This window comes from Fusarium solani, assembly GCF_023522795.1.
Source record: "Fusarium solani strain SB1 chromosome Unknown bctg00000004, whole genome shotgun sequence".
In the NCBI taxonomy this organism is placed as follows: Eukaryota; Fungi; Ascomycota; class Sordariomycetes; order Hypocreales; family Nectriaceae; genus Fusarium; species Fusarium solani.
The window spans coordinates 30,761-51,705 of record NW_027072152.1 but is presented as its reverse complement, the minus strand read 5'-3'; the positions used below and the strand labels follow the sequence as shown (position 1 = coordinate 51,705).

At 31.4% G+C, this 20,945-nt stretch overlaps 4 protein-coding genes across 4 annotated transcripts; 2 read left to right on the top strand and 2 right to left on the bottom strand.

The window, feature by feature from the left end:
* Positions 1-4,219: 4,219 nt before the first annotated feature.
* On the bottom strand, positions 4,220-5,212 carry MRS44_007065 (uncharacterized protein; the record flags this gene model as incomplete). Its single annotated transcript, XM_046274432.2, has 1 exon — positions 4,220-5,212. The coding sequence occupies one exon, from the start codon at positions 5,210-5,212 to the stop codon at positions 4,220-4,222; it is 993 nt and encodes a 330-aa protein (XP_046123293.2).
* A 1,981-nt stretch (positions 5,213-7,193) lies between these two features.
* On the top strand, positions 7,194-8,290 carry MRS44_007064 (uncharacterized protein; the record flags this gene model as incomplete). The annotated part of the gene is made up of 2 exons (XM_065620381.1): positions 7,194-7,462; positions 7,723-8,290. 2 exons carry the CDS (start codon positions 7,194-7,196, stop codon positions 8,288-8,290), a joined length of 837 nt encoding a protein of 278 aa, XP_065476453.1.
* A 1,096-nt stretch (positions 8,291-9,386) lies between these two features.
* Positions 9,387-10,788, top strand: MRS44_007063 (uncharacterized protein; the record flags this gene model as incomplete). The annotated part of the gene is made up of 4 exons (XM_046274431.1): positions 9,387-9,650; positions 9,709-9,948; positions 10,014-10,608; positions 10,667-10,788. The coding sequence occupies 4 exons, from the start codon at positions 9,387-9,389 to the stop codon at positions 10,786-10,788; spliced, it is 1,221 nt and encodes a 406-aa protein (XP_046123291.1).
* A 446-nt stretch (positions 10,789-11,234) lies between these two features.
* MRS44_007062 (uncharacterized protein) lies at positions 11,235-12,711 on the bottom strand (the record flags this gene model as incomplete). Its single annotated transcript, XM_065620380.1, has 2 exons — positions 11,235-12,391; positions 12,456-12,711. The coding sequence occupies 2 exons, from the start codon at positions 12,709-12,711 to the stop codon at positions 11,235-11,237; spliced, it is 1,413 nt and encodes a 470-aa protein (XP_065476452.1).
* Between the last annotated feature and the right edge of the window lie 8,234 nt (positions 12,712-20,945).

Here is a 20,945-nt window from a genome sequence, read left to right as displayed (position 1 = left end):
GGCTAAGGGTCTTCTAGGAGACTATATATATACTTATGGCGTATTAAAGACTTAAACTTAGGTTATTTTAAAGGGTATAAAAAGCAAGAAGTATTTTAGCTTTATAATTAGACTATGATATACTAGGTAGTTAGGAATTAATTAATTAAATAGTAATAATAAAAGTTAAGGGATTTTTAAGATACTTGCTTATATAAGATACTTGCTTATTAAGTATGTTATAAGTAAGGGAAAAGTTAATTAATATAAATATATTATAGCTATTATTTAAAAGCGCCTAGTACTTATAAGTATTAATTTATAGGTTTATTAATATAAACTTATTAAGTATATTTTATTTTCTTTTCTTTTATCTTTAAAGCTTTTATTTTATTAGCTTTAATACCTATTTTTATATTAAAGCTAGTTTTTTCTCTTATTATTAATATTAAAGTCTTTATCGCTAAGTAGCTATAAGTCTCTTAATTAATTATTAAATGGTTTAATCTTAGTTATATATTATTAATTAAATTATTAGGCTTATTAAAAATAATTAGCTATTAAGTATTACTTAGACTTATATTTAAAATAAGCTTTTTATTTATTTATAATAGGCTCTCTTTAAGTTTATTATTTCTCTTAAGTAATCTTATTAATACTTATTATAATAATATCTCTTCTATAATTTTATATTTAACTAAGTCCTTATAGCTAATAGTAGCTATAATTTAAGCTATTTCTTTCTTTATAATTATAGCTATAATATTATAACTTTTTAAAAATTATTTCTTTTTCTAGACCTAACCTTTTAAGCTTTTATATTATTTTTTAAACCTTCTTAATCTATATATTATAAATTACTAAGAGCTTAATTATAACTAGGCTATAATATAATTACTTATTTAAGAGTCTTTTTAAAAAAATAATTTTTATTTTATTTTTTTAAGTTATTTCTCTTATTTTTATTATATATTATTTAAACTTTAATAAAAAGATAATAAAAAATTTATTTATCTCTTAGTAGCACTTTAATAATAAACTTATAATATATATTTATATATTTTAGTCCTTATTAAAGTAATTAAAGTATTTTATAAATTTTATAAGATTATAATAAGCTTTTATATTTCTTACTTAATAAAATATAATAATTAAGCCTTAAGTCTTTTATAATAAATAAGAATTAATTAAATAAAACTTTTTTTAATTAATTAAATAAAACTTAATATTAAATAAGAGCTTATTATATATTTATTATAACTATAAAAGGTATTTATAGTAATTACTAAAAAATTTAAGAGGATTTAATAAAGGCTTATATCTAAGTATAATTATAAGTACTTTTAATAATTTTAAGATAATTCTTAGTATTATAGGTATTAATAAGGGGTTATAAGAAGTAAATTATATATTTATTTTATCTTATATATACAAGGGCTAATAGTTAATAAGGGGTTAAGGCTATTAAATTATTTATAACTATATAACTAAATATATAATTTACTCTTAGTTATTATTAAAATTACTATTAAAATTACTATTATTTATATATTTATATAAGCTAAGATATATATATTATATATTTAACTAGATAGGTTTAATTAATTAAACCTATAGACTTCTATTTATTACTAAGTTTTAATCTAGCGCTAAGCCCTAGCGCTAATATTTTTTAGGTTTATAAAACTCTAATGCTAACTCTAGGAACTAAATCTTTTAAAACCTATAATACTAATAACCTTTATTTCTTAATATAATTATGCCTATAGCTATATAGCTAGATCCTAGCTAGCTATAAGATTTCTTTAATCTTTTATTTAATATTATAAAAAGTATTAATATTAATAATAAGAGTTATAAGCTAAACCTTATATAAGTATATATTATTATTATTTCTTAAGCTATTAAGAAAACTAATTTCTTTCTAAGTGAAATACCTATATTTCTTTAGCTTTTTTTTAAGGGCCTTAATTAAAAAAAGCTTTTCTTTAATAAAATTAAATTAATTATTTATATTATAATTAAGTAAAAAAAGGCTAAATAAAAACAAAAATTATAGCTAAAAATTATAAGTTTAACTTAAACCTTTTATTTAATAGGCTATATACTTATTATAATACTTTAAATAGCTTTATATAATATTATCTCTTATAACTTATTATAAGTATTTTTTATACCTCTATAAAGCTTATAGACCTTTTTAGTAAGGTTATCTTAATTATATAAAAAGGCATACTAATAGGTATTAGCTATATTACTTTAATTTACTAATTAAAGGTCTTTATAGAAAGCTATTATAGTCTTATTAATATATAATTAATTAATTAGCTAGTTATAAATTAGTTAATTAATTAGTTATAGTTATTATTAATTATAATTAAATCCCTTATTATAAGGATAATAAAAGTAATTTTAATTTCTTTAAGTAATTAAAAATTATAAAGATAATTAAAAGGTTAATATTAAAGAGGAGTTATTATATAAAGGAGATTTAAATTATTTAAACTAATAAAGATATAAGTAATTTATTATAAATAAAGCTAATTTTATTATATTATTAAAGCTATAATAATTATATAAATAAACCTTATTAATTTAAGCCTATTAAGACCTTAGGCTTTAAGTATAAAGCCTTTATTATTAAAATTATTAAGATATTAACTAAGATATTTTAATTTTTATTTTAAGTAAAATAAATCTAAAAATAATATTTATATTTTATTTATATAAATAAGCTTTTTATATATAATTAATTATTTATTAATATAAATTAAATTTATTAAAATATATTAATTTAAATTAATTTTAAATTTAAAAATTAAATTTATATCTTAAAAGTAAAATATATTTTAAATATTATATTTAATAAATTTATTATAAATTTAATATTTAATTTAAGTTAAGTAAAATATAATAATATTTTAGATAAGTTTTAATAAGTTATATTATTTATAATTATATTATACGTTAGTTTATCCTCTAGACTTAATATTATATCCTTAATAGTTTAAATCTTATATAGCTTATTAATATCTTAATGAAATTGCCGCACTTAGTAAATAATATTATATAGCTTCTTAATAAGCCCTTTTACTTTTTATATCTTTATTTTATCTTAGAGTTTCTTATTAGCTTAGCAGTCCTCTTTAAGCTATATTTATAAATAATTTTACTAACTTAACTTATAAGGCTTTTAATATTATAATAGCCCTTAATTTATAATAAGCTAAGTAAAAAAAAAATACTTTTTTTTATTATTTGAAAAGTATATAATAAGACGAAGTAAAGGTATAAACTTGTAAGATATTTATATATTAAATAATATATTAATACAGCTATATAAATAACTAAGAAGCTTAGTTATAATACCTTTATAATACTTAAAAGTCTATATAATTTACTTATATATTATATTATAGGTTAAGAGACTTCTTAACTTACTAATAGCCCTATTTATATACTCTATAAGCTCTTAGAAATAAGAGCTTTCTAGCTTATAAAATAAGATATTATTACAGGCCACCTAATGAATAAGCAGCCGCTAAAAGTGCAGAGGGCTAAAGGAGGCTATTAAGGCGTTTATTAGGGCTTGATCCTTCCCTTGGCGAGCATCTAGGCTAATTATGTCGAAGAGAGTGCGCTGTTTTTTCCTTCGGGGTAATAGTTCGCCGCTTCTATTAATGCGGGGGATATTTTCAATGTGGCTGTTGGCTTGGCTCGTAGACGTAGCATCGTATATATAGGTGATGCTAGCGTTTATTAGGTGATTGTCTTTGTATAGCTGGAAACGGTGACTAGAACTGATTTTCCCGATAACGTATCCGCGCTTGCATACCCATCCCGTCCGCTGTCTTCTTCTTTGATTGCTCGCTAAATGCCCTGGAAGGCGATTCTAATTCATGCTTTCATACCCTGAGTGAGCAGTCAAGGAAGAAGTGCCCACATTCGCTTTTATATTATCACGTTGTATCACCAAGCCTGCTCTGACACACGGGCTGTAGGACCAAGAAGGATCAAAATTTGGATGAAACAGATCATGAGGAACACTTCGTCATAGCTGACGAATACGACCCGATCCAAGGAAGGATAAAACAGACCTCCTTCAGTCACTCATTCAGTTAGAAATCAAGAGCTTCAACGCACAGTCAAAGTCCCTCGTCAAATGTGACAGATAGTTATCAATGGCTTGGTGAGGACAGGCATTTTATGCACACTGAATTCTCTAACCTGAGCGCAGATGCTACGGCAATGATTCGTTCCATGGTAGCCAATATTGGTCATTCCAGGCCGCGATACACTTGACCTCGGCCGGAGGATCTGACTCCCACTTGATACGGTCTCCGGTTGGATCGTGTTTTGAGACAACATCCGACGTAAAGCCCATTTTTTCCTTGATTTTCCTCCCCATGTCAAGTTTGTACTCAAGGTTGACAGATGGCACAACTGCGATCTTGTGATATCCCCGGTACCACAAATCCTTACAGAACAGCTGCGGCTCGCCCTGCGGGCATTCATTCTTTTTAGCGGCCCTGAAGCGCAGATTTTCGAGGATGGGTTGAGCTCCAAATACTGCGGCGCCGTTCCAACAAGCGAATACTTGGAATGGTCGTTTCGCGTCAAACCGAGCTCGGGTTTCTTTCGCATTCCAAAACAGCTCTGACGTTTTTCCCCAGTCACCATTGGGAACATTGAAGAACGAGTCACCATTCATGCCTCGGGAGATCCAAACATCGTAGAATCTCGGGGTTTTGAGGTTCCAGTCCATGGCACAGGTCATATCAGCTCCAAGGGATTTTCTTTGGTAAACAAGCTCAAGAATGTCATCTGGGCATGCTGTCACGTCGTTTGAGAAGATTATGGTTGTATCTTTGCTGACTTTATTGCGATGCTCGAATAAAGGCTGCAGCGCCAAGTTGCGCAACGCTGCGAGACTCGAAATGCGCTCAGTCTTGGTGGGGTCGATGGGTGATGACTGGAAGAAGTAGGCTATGCCAAGAGCTTCAAGATGAGAGCGGAGGGCCGCCAGAACGTCACCAGTGCCGTCGGGAGAGTTGCCCTCGACGACGGAGAGCATGCAGTGTCGAGGGCCGAGGAACTGAATGGCTTCTACAACACTACCAATCAGACGAGGCAGGAGGATCAGATTTTGTCGTAGATCGAGCGCCAGGTAATATCTGATGGTAGGGTTTGAGGGTCCTGGGGGCCTCGACAAGAGAGTTGTATCTTGTTGCATTTATACGGGGACACTGGAAACTCGGAAGCTCCGCCGACTGGCGGTAGAAAATGGCTTTGAGGTAGGCCGAGACGTTCGCTGCCGGAAGGATGTCGCCTATTTGACAAGCGAATTAGATACTGTTTTCCACCGTCAAGTGCTTGCTAGTAGCACAGGGAAAGAACATACCATCTAATACAGGGATTGAGTGTAACTCGTCATATACGCGCTGACCTTTATGCGCGGAGTAGTTTGTGGTCAAATAGTGCCTCCGTGAATACAAGGTCCATGCAATTACAACGAAAGCGACGAGTGGTATCGCCAGCAGCTGGAGTTTCCCATGCATAACTGGATGAACTAGGCAGGGTCGAATCAGAGGACGATCATTTGACGGGAAAAAGACAAGGGATAACCTCTGCCTTCAGTGAAACACTCTCAGCCCCCCAGCGTCGCTCATAAATACAAAGACAATTTCTTATACACGGCCGCAATCAATTCCCTATGCATCAGAGCGTCGTCAGACTACCCCACTACTAGTGCTTGGCTGCGTTAAGGTTTCGAGTATGAGACCGCCCTTTCACTCGGAAGGACAAGTGCGGCAGGGTTCGGGGGCAATCCCGAGCCATAAGCTTTATCAGCGTTGATTGGTAAACAATTTCACAGTCAGGACCGTTTATTAGCAGTTGATACGGAGCTAAGGCCCCACAACTCGACACTTCCGGTCTCTGGGGCCTAGCAGCACTCCTGATAAAAAATGGAAATCCAGAGTTTGTGGAGGCTCCTGGTCTTAACAGGGACCAATCAAACTGGGAGTGGGCGAGGCTGAACCTCGGATGGAGACGTAGTGCTGATACGGCTTGGTCGATTCTGGTGACGAAGCGGCCAGGTTTGACAGAGCCGTGGGGGGAATGGACTGGAGGATGATGCTTGGCGTCATGTCTCTTGTGGTACAAACCTGCCAGATTTCTCTCCAGGCCTAGAGGAGGAGTCATGGTACAGTAAGTATCATGAAGTCTGAACCCCCGACCTGTGGGGTCATCACCCGATTTTATTTCCACACCTTTGATTATGAATGGCATAAGCAAATGAAAGTAAATTATACTCAATGACTTACCACTATGAAGCACTCGTTTTAGATTTTAATACTCAGATAGGAACCCGCCGCACGATATCAGGCGATAACAGCAAAAACCGCTAATCTCACCTGGTCTTCGTCTCCCAGCAGGTGATTTGCAATGCTCAGCGGGGTGGTTTGGGCTACCCTCTAGACGTCCAGGAAACCTTAGGTTAGAGGTGCAAGCTTCGGATCTTTCGGCATCGTGGTACCATCCGTCGGAGGAGCCACACCGGTCCAAGACTCTTAACACCCTGGGCTATAACAGTGGCAGCGCCGCTTATCATCCCTACGGCTATCGATTGGCCGGCTCGTTAGACGGGACACAACACGCGTCGTGTTTCCATCATCGCAGTATTTGTACACTCTAATTATTCTCAGTCGTTTGATCCAACAACCCCGCCGCACCCAGCTTTTGCCCTGATATGAGTGCCCCCGAATCTGCATGTACCTCATCTGGGCCTCGTACAGATCACGCCGAGCGAGACAAGCTTCCCCTTCCCGGCTTCTCCAGACGCAGGCACACCACACACATAACGCCAGTGGGCAAATAGCCAGGCATCCTTCGTTTTTCTCATTGTATCATCTCCCTCGTCTCGCTGTCCTAAACCTTTCATATCGACGTGGTCGCCAGGTCTTTCAAGTCCTCGTGTGGTGCTTATCCGCAACTGGTGAGCCAGGTCTCGAACCAGCCCGGAGTGAGCATACGGGAGGCTCCTCGTCAAGACTAAAAAATCTAACCACCATGTCCAGTGCGCCGCCAACAACGTTAGACACGCGAAAATGTTCCATGTTTTACGATCCAACAGCTTCAGGAATCAATTTCTCGAAACGGCCAGCCACCATCTCAGCTCTTTCGTTTGGCGCTTTTTCCGTCGCGTCTTCACCATGCTTGTTATCTTCTCCATTATCGTGGCAGTTATCATCGTCAGGGTCCGTGGTTCGGAAGTCGGCGAGAACTTGCTCCCCACCAGACTCTTGTCCCGACCAGTCACTTGCGTCAGCACGAAGCAAAGGGGCCTCCAGGATATCTGGAATGAGGCCAGGACTAAGTATAGTCATCTAGCTGACGACAAATTCACGTGGGTCTACCAAGCTCTCCTACTGCTCGAACACAGCCTTCTCGTCTTTGCCTTGCAAATGAGATATTGGCTAATGTCGGTTTTCTTTTTTTTTCCCCCCTCTTTTTCCCCCTTCGTCCTGAATGCTAACCCCGAAATTCTATTTCATTATAGTATTGCTATGCTGACTTACCGACGTCCGCAAGAACTGAACCACACTTTAACGGTTCTTCTCGAAGAAAGAATCCCTTCGCTTTATGAAATTGTTGTCGTCTGGAGAGATCTCAAAGCAGAACTTCCTATGAACTTTGAATCGAAACATGGGGTTCCTGTGAAATTTCGGATGGCTCTGAAAGACAGTCTCAACGAGAAGTTCCGACCCGATCCCGATTCAAGACCCAAGCCATCCTCCTGACTGATGATGATGTCTACTACCGCCCCAAGGATCTTGAATTTGTCTTTCAGACATGGAGGAAGTTCGGCCGCGATCGTCTCACCGGCGCCCTCGCTCGCTGCTCCGATATCAACGCAGAGGGTAACTACAACTACAATTTCTGTTCGAGAAAGGACCGTGATGACTACTCAATGATCCTCACCAACCTATGTTTCTCACACATCTCCTTCATGGACTATTACTGGTCCAATGACACCACCATGTCCAAGATTCGAGATTATGTTGACGAAATCTTCAACTGTGAAGACATTGCCCTAAACTACATCCAGGGGCTGCTTACTGGTCAAGGACCCCTGCCGGTAAATGGCCGGGAAAGATACGTCAATCTCAACCCTCCAAAGGGCATCAGCACAAAACCCGGTCACTTGGAGGCACGCAGCAAGTGCTTGAATGATTTCGCAAAGATGTTTAAGTGCATGCCACTAGTCGACGAGACAGCGCACATTCAGAGGGGTGTCATTGCAATGTAATGACAAAGGAGTTTAACAGATGAATATGATAGTATCCCCAGGCGGAATATTCGCTTGCACTGGAAGTGAAGCTTATTTTAGAATCAAGGCACTATTTAGTAGAGTATTGGGTTAGAATGTTAGCCATGGGAGAATCGGGATATTGAATGTAACTCTATAACTTATTTGTTATGGACTTGGTGGTCCCGTAAGTGGTATGTACCATGACCTAACGTCAGACCAGGCGGTTGGAGGCGGCAGGGTCTGGGAAATGGAAGAACCGTGCACCCAAGACAGGTTCGACCCGATTGCGAAGGATGTTATTTCGTATCACGTGCGTAAAGACACTCCCCCTTTGATATAAACTGGCGTCCCAGCTGTCAATATAACTTGGTTATAACATTCAACCTCACCCGCATTACCTATCTAACGCCAGAGCTGATATTCACCTCTGCTCAGAACAACGGCCTGATTCATCTTCCAACATAAACCATCACGGCCCAGTTCGCCAGTTGGGAATACCCCACCATCACAAGCCAGACACGCCCTGGGTGTTTCACCTCACTCTTGTAATCATCCTGGCACCCCTCATTTTGGCCCCAATCCAACACAATCTGTCCAAGTTTGATTTTAAGCTGTGGGGTGGCCTCACTAATGAGGTGGTCGCAAAGCTTCTGGCATCTAATGGCTTGGGACACGCGTCTCCCGCCTGGTGACGGCTCCTGACGTGTCAGGCTCTTGTCATAAAGGAGGAACTTGACACATTTGCGTAACTGAATTACGCAATCGACCGGTCCTTGCATCATCTAAGGATCCGTTCCCAGAAAGTCTGATCCCGTTCAGGTCCGGAACGAACAGTTTCAGGGCGGTTCTGCGTTTGGCCAATCCTTCGAGACGATCATACAGCCTAACGATTTGAGCCCACAAGCCGGAACAGCCACCAACCCAGGTGTTAGCCTTTGCGTTTTTTTAAGAGTCCAGACGCAATCGTTGTGCATAGCAATCTTACCCCGAAAGCCGACAGGTTGTCACATTAAAAGATATTGTGGTATTAACTCGGGCCACCTGCTATCTGTAATTTCTGCACCAGCTTTTCTCCACATCTCCACGGTTCATGATGGGAGTCCTACGACGGTTCCTGATTCGCCACAAGCCGCTGCAACTTGCCGTCGTCGCCACCGGTTTTCTCATTTTGGCCGGATTTCTACTTCAATTCCAATCTCGCCCTTCTTTATCCATTCCATGGGAAGGCGTCGAGGTCATGGGCTTTACCAAAGCACCCCTACTGAAACCGCTTGTCAAGCCCGAGGGTGTGATTGTTAGCGGATTCGTCTTTTATGGTCGCAAGAGCAGGGTATCAAGCATGCAATGCTACATAGAGGTCAGCATCTAAGAAAGGTCGTAACTGAAGCCATGGCGGCTAATTGGGTCTTATACAGCGAAACTTGGCTGATAATGGAGGTTGGCTCGATGAAGTCCTCTGGATTGTTAACGCCCAAAACGAGGAAGATCTCCGTTACCTCGACGAGATAATCTCTAGCAACCCGGCGAGACATAAGAAGATTATCCCCGAAAAGCACTTATCGACATATACGTATTACAAGGCTTGGCAACTCCTGGAGCGTGGCAAGTACTATGTCAAGATTGACGACGATATTCTATGTTTGCCTTGGCTTTATGTTGGCTTTCGCGGAGGATCTCTTGCCATTGGTATGGCGATAGGTACTGACTCGTTCCTCTCTAGCTCTGGATTGATGATAATGCTATCCCTAACCTTGTCACTCGAAAAATCGAACATCCGGAAGACTTCGTTGTCGTTGGTAATATCATCAATAACCCTCCGTTGGGCTTCATGCACTTCCGAATGGGTGCACTTCACCCATACTTCCCCGAGCCCGAGCAGCGGAGCTACGTCACCAGCGGCACCGATTACTGGAAACCCTCCCGACATGGCTTCTGGGATGGCCCCAAAAACTTCACCTGGGATATTGAAAAGCCTCCACCAGCATGGCCGCAACACAGATGGCTGAGAGTGCAAGACGATACGATGATATACCAAACCCCTATTGCCAAGCTCAAGTATGTGGTCTGGGGTCCGAGCTACCAGGCATGGTCTGTTGCGGCCCAGATGCATTATTCCTTACTCGAGAACATCGAGAATGATGCACTAGATCTATATAAGTTTGAGAAGCCGTGGACAATGTACGGAGACCGCATCAGGATCAATTTCATGTGCGTCTATGCCGATGATATCCTGGATACCGACCCTGAGCACTGGCCTAAGCGTCGAGGTGATGAGGACATGATTGTCCTTGATCTTCCCAAGAAGCTACGTCGCCGTAAGTTGAGCCCCGACTGGGTCCGTATCATCCTAGCTAATGCACTCTTATTTTGCAGCTGTCGTGATCCAGGGAGACGCCCTAGTCGCTCACTTCCAGTACAAGCACCATCTCCTGAAAAGGCATCTTGCTCTCGCGCAGGATAGATATTGTCTTAACGCGACTTTTACAGGGGTATAGACTACTATTATAAGGCCTTCATTTGTTTGTATCATCTGCTGAGTTCATCTTGTTTATATATTTTAGGGGATTATCAGGCATTGTGTAGAGGGTGTTAAATTGTGACGTTTGCTGCGGAGGTGATGTAACCTGGTGGCATGTAGCTAAAGTGTCGCATGGCTAGCATCGTGGAAGTCATAAGCCTGGTTAGTGGATAAAGTGCTCCATGGTCGTCAGTTGATGACTACGTACACAAGAATAAGTGAGTATACACAACCGGCTCCTCCGCTCTGCTGAAGTTACTTTTGTTCCGTCGAGGTCCTCTGGTGTAAGTGCGACCGTCATGGTTGTACAAGGGGGTTGGCGATGATATTCGGTGGTTAGTACGGGCTTCAGCGGCACTCAACAATATGTTAGGCTTCAGGGATTGATCGAATCAAATGAGTTACTTGTATGCTTCCGTCCGTCTATCTAATAGATACTTGTTGATCTGTGAATCGTCTCGTATACCAGATTAGACCGATGGAGCAAACAAATAGATATGATGTCGTTATACATATCCAGACAGCTTCCCTTGTGTAATCCGAGTCCCAATGTTTCATCGCTGCGCTAACCACGTTGTCCGCATTCAACAAATCGATACCCTCTCGAGTAAGTATACTCCACACGTAGTCTCTATAAGATATCGGCCAACAGGGCAAGCCCCAATATCTTGACTTCAGGTTTCGTTGTCTGGCGATTTGGATCTGGTCTCGCAGAGTTATAAGCTGGTGTTTGGTAAAACCCGCCCGAACACCTCCAATGGTCTTTTTAAAAGACGCTGAGGCGGTGTAGAACTCGTTTTCTGATTCATCGTGACAGGAAAAGTCGCTGCTAGGGCTGAATCCGGTTTCGGTGAGCAAGTCCAGAGGTGCATCAAGAAAGACATCGTGGTACTGCTGCCATTTTTCTGGGTCTGCACCCATGTTGATGTCGCGCCGCTTGAGGATATTTCCCGTTCCCACAATAGTTACAGGTCCAGGCCAGAATGACTGGTTCGTGGTCACAGTGTGCATTGTTTCGTGTCGAGCCAAGTATTTCCTGTCACGTAGAGGTCCTAGCTGCTCGAGAACCAAAGGCCAAGTGCCCACCGGGTCATCCTTCACGTCGACGAACAGTATTAATGTCGTATTCGGCTGGATCGCGAAGACACCACGAGCTTGGGCTGTGGAGTTCAAGCCCTCCTGTAACACTAACGGATTCATCGAATTCAAGATTTGTAACAGGGGGTCGAGATACAGGGAGCGGAGTGTTCTGTTCGAGGAAAGGGATTGTCGATCATGACCGACTAAGAGGTCCTTTCCATCTGGGCTGAGCCATACGTCTGCTTCTGTACTCACGCAGCCCACAGCAAGCGCTGAAAATAGAGGGTGAAGTCGCCAATAGTCATTGTGAGAATGGCACATTACGGGAAAGACGAGAGGTGATAATTCCGCGAGCCATACTGCGACATTAGATGTCGAGTTTCCATTCTGCTCGAACCGGTCGGCGAACGCGAAGCGTGAGGTCTCGTAGGCATCGAGAGTCTTCGGCAGTATGACGGAAGCCAGCAAGAAGAAAGGCGCCCTATCTCTTGCATCAGCCGCTATAGGTACTTTTTACGCAAGCCTCATCTTGAATACATCGAACTCACACAATCAACGTTGTACCACACATGGCAGTGAACCAAAAGTAGACCAATCCTTTATGCGCTCCCGGTACTCGTAGTTCCTGTTGTGGTTGGTGGTGTTCACCCTGCCACGAATCACCACCTCTCTGTGAAGTAAGTAACTGGTATTCAATAGCGTCCGCGAGATTTCCACCGCGGAAATAGGCTTGAATTCCCATGTTCGCTTGTGTATTAACAACGGGAGGGTAGCGGTGCAAGTGTAGGAGGACGTGGGAGCAGTCGGTAAGAGGGGGCATCGATGGCAAAGAATAGACATGGCTTTTCCTCTCTCCTCGGTTGGATTCTTGACGGACACGTTTAGTTCATCTTGTTTGCTAGCAGTGCTGCCTGTTGGCTCACGTGGGGCGAAGGCACAATGCAATTCAGCAAGCTAAGTTAGTCACAAGTTACGAGACAGCCCCTCTCACCATGGCGCGTCCTCATTTTGTTTGCATCCAATACCACTTCCGAGAAGCTTCACTGCAGTATTAGGCACACTAAAGGGAACCGGAAGCCTGTTGTTGGTTCGACTGAAAGATCGTGTGGAGGTTAGCTTAGCGTTCCCATCGTGAACGATTCAGCGGGGGCTGAGACCTTAGTGGAGCCTCAGGACACCCCATTTTTGGCACTGAACCGGTGTGGAGCCATGACGCCGATCAACTCCGAGGAGTCTTTCACGCTTGGGCCCACCTCTCACATACGGGGCATTGTCTTTCGTTTCAGGTCTTCCTCCATAGGCGCTTATCCTCGGCTGGCGTGGCGTGAAGCTCGAGATCAACTCCCAAAGGAGAATTATTGAGTCGAGCCTCCTCTAAGCATTCTCCAGGTATCAACAGAGTCCGAACACCATCAAATCTTTTCTCTGCCTTCCATGCTGCTAAGCTAAGTTGAAGTCTAGTGGGGAAAAAGAGTAGTTTGCAAAAGAAATAACTTACATGAGAGCCCAAGCATCAGGTTGCGCCGCGGCAAGTTCCGCTAGGCCTCGAAGTTGAACATACGCAGCCTTCCTCCTGGTTGGCCAAGCCTGCGATGTGGCGAATGCCTTGCTAAAACATCTAAGTCGATCCGCTAGCCCGTAGGACGGACGCGTCAGCATATATGGCGTGGTAGGGATGATCTCACTTCATTACCCTGCAGGAGGGTCGACCGGGAGCGTAATGGGAGTGACAGGGTCCCAGGAGATGATAGGTCGCGGATGCCATATATCCCGAGTGCACACAAATACTGCATCGTGGTGCATTCTATTAATGAGTCGGGCTTATCCTTAAACCTATATATATTACTTATATTATTATTCTTAAGAGAATCCCCTCTTTCCCTTTTAGGTTATAGTATAGCCTACCTAATTAGGCCTAATATACTAATAATCTAAAGATTACTTAGCCTAATATTAAAGGTATATAATTACCCTTAGAGCTATTATATAGAGCTTAATTTAATATACCTCTTTAATATAAAAGTATTACCTTAATATTATTAATATTATCTTAAAATAGCATTTTTTATTATATTTTTTTATAATATATATTATTAAATTAATTTATTTTTCTTATAATTTTAATTATATTTTTATTAATTATATAATTAATAAAATATTATATTTTTATTATATTATTTAAGCTTATTAAGATTTTATTATATTATATATAATTAATAATAAGTTAAAAACTTATATCTTTTATAATTATAATTATAAAAAGTAAAATATAATAAATAACCTTAATTTTTATTTTTTTTTATTAATTTTTTATAAATACTTTTAAAACTTTTAAATATAATTTAAGCTTATTAAATAATTATAAAAAGCCTTTAATAATAATATAATAACTTAGATAATAATTAATCTTATTATTAAGTTAAATAAATAATTATTACCTTAATTAATTATAATTTTACTTAGAACTTAATTTTTAAATACTTAATTAAGTTAGCTCTAAGTACTTTTATTAAGGCTACCTTAAAAAATAAAATAATACTTTAAGAATTAGTCTTTAATTATATTATTTTATATATTAAAAAGCTATTTATTTATAATACTTATAAGTAAGTTACCTTAAGCTTAGCTCCTAGGGGCTATATTTCTTAATAATAATACCTTAGTAATAATAATAATAATTTCTTAAATAATACTTTATGTAATAATAATTAATTATACCTTTATTTATTTACTTAATTCTCTTTATAATTATTATATTTTTTTTTTCTCTTAATATAAGCTTATTAATTTTATAAGTTTTTAGTCTTATTAAATAAAAAATACTAATTTCTTAGCCCTTTTTAATTATATAAATTAGCTCTAATTAATTAAATAAATCTTTATTATTATTAATAAAAATTAATTATATATTTTATTTATAATAAATTTATAATATATTTTATATCTTTTATTTATTTACTTAATATCTCTTTTCTTAATAACTTAAATTTTATAGCCTCTTTTAAGCTCTAATTTATTTATTTTTATTAAAGGTATATAATTATATATTATTCTTATTAAGGCTATTAGGGCTAATAACTTAATAATTTAAGTTTTTATTTCTTTATTTAGGCTTTAATTTAAGGGCTTTAATAAAAGTATTATATAATTATATATCTTTTTTTTTTATTAATTAAATAACTCTTAGTTTATTTTTTATTATAGTCTTACTAAGATATATTTTAGGCCTAATTAAATATAAGATTACTTAAACTTATTTAATAAGAAAACCTTTATTAAGCTATTAATAATAAGCTTATTTAAGGGGGTATATTTTATTTTAATTTTTTTTTCTTTAATTTCTTATCTTAATTTATAATTATATATATCTATATAATAAAGCTTTATATATAATTAAATTAGCTTTACTTTAATAAGATATATAATTTATTAATTATTATATTAAATAATAACCTTAATTATTATTATTACTAACCCTTACTAAGTACTTAGCCCTATAAGGTTAACTCTAAGGGAAGATAATAAATAACTTATAAAGATATTCTTCTTAATAGCTTATAAGAGGGTAAATAACTTTACCTTAATAATAAATATAATAATTATATTTTATTTATTTACCCTCTAAGTAATTATTCCTTTAAATAGCCTTATAATAAATACTTAAAAGCTCTTTTAATTTTTTTATATTATTAGCGAAATTTATATTAATAGCTATAAGAAATATATCTTTTTTAAACCCTTAGTTTATATTAAACCTAACGGTATAATCTTTAATTTAAAGTAAATATTATAAGACTTAATTAATAGCCTTATAATATTAAGGGCCTAGGTTTTAATTAAACCTTATAAGCTTATTTATAGTAAAAGTAATATTTAGTTAAGTTATTACCGCGGTATATATAATTATACTTATTTTCTTTAACTTATATATTAATACTTTTTAAGGATATTAATTTATTATATTATAATATCTTATAATTAAAATAATTAATAATAATTCTTAAGATTTTAAATAATATACCTATAAATATAATTATATATATATCTTAGTTATTTCTTATTTATTAATTTTTATAAGTTATAAGGTATATATTAACCTTAAGAAACCTATTATATTTATTTAATTTATAAATATATACCTAATAATACCTTAAAACCTTAGTCTTTTATTATAAATTTTAAGATTTTTCTTTATAAATTTAATTACTTATAGCTTTAAAAGTATAGCTTCTTAGCCTTATAAATTATATCTCAATATATATAACTCTTTATATTTATATATAAGCTAAGAAATTATTTTAATAGCCGTTAATATATATTAATACTAAGTTAGTTTTTATTTATAAATATAATACTTTTAATATTACTCTTAGGGGCTTCTTATATATTTATAAATTATATTTTTTCTTAATAATAATAAATTAGAGCTAATTAAGCCTTTAGGTACCTTTTAATAAGTATTTTTAATAATATTTTAAAAATTAAAAAATCCTTAAGAGAAATATAATATTAAAGGGGAGGTTTATATATATTTTACTAAGAATATTTTTACCTTTTTTATATATATTTTTTTTATTATATTTTTTTATATTTAAGCTAATAGCTTAAGTATAAATAAATATTATTAATAAAAAATTAAATAATATAAAAAAGACTTTAGACTTAATTAATATATATTTTCTTAATTTAAGAAATTTCTTTTTATATAATTCTTTTATTAATTTTATAAAGGGGTTTTAAGGTATTTTTTTTTATTATATTTTAATTTATTAATTTTATTTAATTTTTTATTTAAGGCTTATATAAATTATTAGCTTAATATTTTTTATTTTATTATAAGCTCTTAGATTTATTTTTAAATTACCTTAAGGTTTTCTTTAAAGAGATTATTTCTTTATAACTTAATTTAATTTATAAGAAATTATTTTTTTATTAAATATAATATATTAACTTATAATTATTTCTTTATAAAGTAAATTTTATATATAAAATAAGTTACTTAAGGTATAATTAATAAGAACTCTTATTTATTTCTAAGGAGCTTATTTTTATAAATAAGTTTATTATAACTAAGTATTAGCTATAAGGGTATATACCTTATAACTAAATACTTATAAATATAAGAGGTTTAATTTTAATATATTCTTAGAGTATTATTAAAAATAAAAGATTTTTTAAAATAGTTTTTTTTTTCTTTAAATTAAAAATATATAATTATATAGGTATATTATTACTTTTATTATCTCTAGCTAAAAGTATTTTAAAAGCTTAGTTTTTATTATTATTATTTTATTTCTATAAATAATAATTACTTTAATTCTCTTAGTTTTATTATTTTATATTTAGGTATTTAATATAAAGGGATTATAATATATTTTTATTACTTAGAAATAAATAATTATTTAAAGATAAATTTTTATAATTTTATTATTATACTTAAAGACTTTTATTTTTAAGAAATATTAAATCTCTAAGAGCTTTAAGAATTTTTTTATTATTAAAAAAGTAATATTTATATAATAATTAATAATATAATAATCTTATAAATAATATAAGACTTTATTTATAAAGATTTAAATAAAAGTATAATTATTATAACCTTAAGTTATTAAATAAAAATCTATAATAATATATTTTTTTAGTTTTATTTCTTTTATTTATTCTTTAAGCGCTTTTTAAATTATTTATTAAGTTTTAATTATAATATATATATTATAATTAATTATAATAATTCTTTTTAGGCCTAAAGGGTTATTTATATTATAAGTCTCTTAGGGGAGTAAGAGACTTAAGTATTACTAAAAGCAGTTAAATAAGGGCTAATTCTAGTAGCTAAAAGGTTATAATAAATATAAGTTATAAATATAAAAAAGATATATTAAAGATAATCTAAAAACTAAATTAATTTTATTTAAAAGTTATTAAGTCTAATTATTATAAAGCTAGATTTATTATATAGGGGACTTATATAACTAAGGTATATAATAATTACTAAGGTCCCTAAAAGCTTTATTATCTTAATAGAGTTTAAATCTATGCTTTTTTTATCCTTTTTTTCTTAGAGTTAATAATAATTAATCTTAAAATAATATTCTAGGTATTTTCTTAAATTTTATAATTTTATTTATTTATTATTTAAAAACTTCTTATTATTTAACTCTTTTATCTTTTTTCTTAATTCCTTTTAAATATTATCTTTCTTATCTTACTTTATATTAAATAAGTTTTAATCTTAGCTAAGTCTATTATTCTTATATTTATTTTAAGTATTATTTAACTTAGTAGTTTTATTAATATATTTCTTAATAGGTTTAATAAATAATTAGCTAAAAAAAGAGGCCTTTATAATACCTTTATAAGCGCCTATAATATTATAAGCAGCTAGGTTTAATATAGCTAAGGTAGCCTACTTATTAATTAGATTTTTTATAACTAAGATTAATTTTAGCTTAGAGGTAAGGGCAATTAATTACTTAGTAATAAGTTACTTTTTAACTTTAATAATTATTATTTTTATAATTATAGTATTAAGTCTCTTTAGTATTTTATTAAATTTATTAATTAATTTTTTTATTTCTTTATAAAGGCTAATTTAAATAGCCTAATTATTAAGTTTTTTATTATAATATCTAATTTCTTTCTTAAGTATATTAACTATATTTATTAATTTCTTTTATATATTATTTATTTAATATACCTTTATAATTATTTAATTATATAATTTTTTTATATTTATTTTAATATTATTAACTTTATTTATAATAATAATTAAGATAATAGTAATATTAATAATACTTATAAATATATTATTATTAATTTTAACTTATTTATTATTAATTTTAATATTAAGGTATCTCTTAATCTTTATTATTTAAAAATATTATATAATTTAGAGATACCTTATAATAATTATATTAATAATATTATAAGAATTAATATAATATAAAAGTATAAATTTAATATAATTAAAGAGGAATTTAATATATTATTTTTTATTACCTTAGCTATATTTATATTTATTATAAAAATAAGTCTTTATAATATCTTAAATATAGTTCTTAGTCTTATAAATTATATTATATTTACTCTTAGTTTTATTATATTTACTTTTAATAAGCTTTTTTCCCTTTTTAATAAGATAAGTTATAAAAATATTAATATTAATTATTTTTTATTAAGATTATTATTTTTATTATTAATATAATACTTATAAATTATATATTTAAGGTAAAGATATATCTTATAATTTATATAATTAGCTTTAGCTAAGAGGTAATTAAAATTAAGTTCTTTTTTTATTATATATTTTAAGTAGGTTAGCTAGAATTTAATATTAAAGAATTAAATTATATTTTATTAAATTTAAGTCTTTTTTATAATAAATTCTTTAATTAGCCTATTATATCTATAATTAATATAATATTTATCTTAAATAAATTTATCTTTCTTATTATTATTAATAAAGGTATAACTATTTATTAGCTTATTAATTTTATTTTAATATTAGTAATAAGATATATTTCTAATATTATATAGAGGTATATTAAAGAATATATATTTATTGCTTTTTTTAATAAGGTAAAAAAGCTTAATCTCTTTAAGGTTTAACTTATAATTATAATTAGATTTATTTATAGTAATATTAAGTTCTTTTTAATTAATATTAGCCTTATTTTTATTAAAAAAGTTATTAAAACTAAGCCTATTTTTAATTATAATAATAATATTACTTAGGTTAATATTATCTTATATAATATTATCTTATATAATATTAGCTTTAGCTATAATAATTATAAGAGTTTTAATGATATTTATTTTATAAGTAATATTAGGGTTAGGGATTAAAGTTATTATTATATTTTATATTAAGGTTAATAATAATTAATTAATTTTATAAAATATAATTATTAATATAATTAGGTTTAATAATAAATATTTAAGTTTATTAATAGCTTATTAGTTTTAATTTTACTTAGGTAATTTAATAATTATTAAAATAATATAAAGTAAAAAATTAATAAAATTTTTATAAGGCTAAAGAGATTTATATAATTATTTTTCTTTAATAAATTTAATTATATTTATTAATAAATTTAGGTTTATTTTTTATTTATTTTTATAATTAATATTATTTATCCCTTATATTAGGTATTCTAAGTTTATTTTATTTATATAAGTATTAATTTTTATTTATATATTTTTAAAGATAAGATTTAATTTATTTTTACTCTCTAAGGTAATAATATTAATTATTACTTTTAGTTTAAATATTAATATATTTAGAAAAAAAATAATTAATAATAAAAAAAAAAGAAATAAATAATAAATAATAAAAAAAATTATTTTATTAATAAATTATAATTTTATATTTTTTATATATTATTAAATTTAAGGGTATATATTTTTTATTTTTTATTTAATTTAAAGGATTTAAATATATATCTATAATTTTTTTTTAAATTTAAGCTCTTAGTTTATTAGGTTTATTTTTTTTTATATCTTAATTATATTTCTTATAATACTTTAGAGTTTAAGTTTAGTTATTTAACTATTATTTTTTATTATAAAGCCTATTTATTTAATTAATAAGTCTTAATAAAGCCTTTTAATCTTTTATTAAATTTATTATTATATAATCCTTTTTACCTCTTAATAATTTATAACCTTTTTATTATTAATTACTATAAGAATTAATAATAAAATTATATATTAATATAAGTCTTTCTCTTATATTAATTTCTATAAATATATAATTAATATTACTAAGTAAATTCTTTAATATTTTAAGAAATTAAGCTTAAAGGCTTATAATTTAATTTTATATATAACCTTATAAGGTCTAGCTCTTATAAATAATTACTTTTTTTAATTAGCTAAGGAGATAATATCTTTTATATAATTATAAATAAATTATATTACTTTCCTTAATATTAATTTCTTTATATTTTATATTATATTAAATCTTAGCTAAGGATACTAAGGTATTAATAAGGAATTTTATTTCTTTATAGTAAATCTTATATAATACTTCTAATACTTAAGTATTAACTTTTT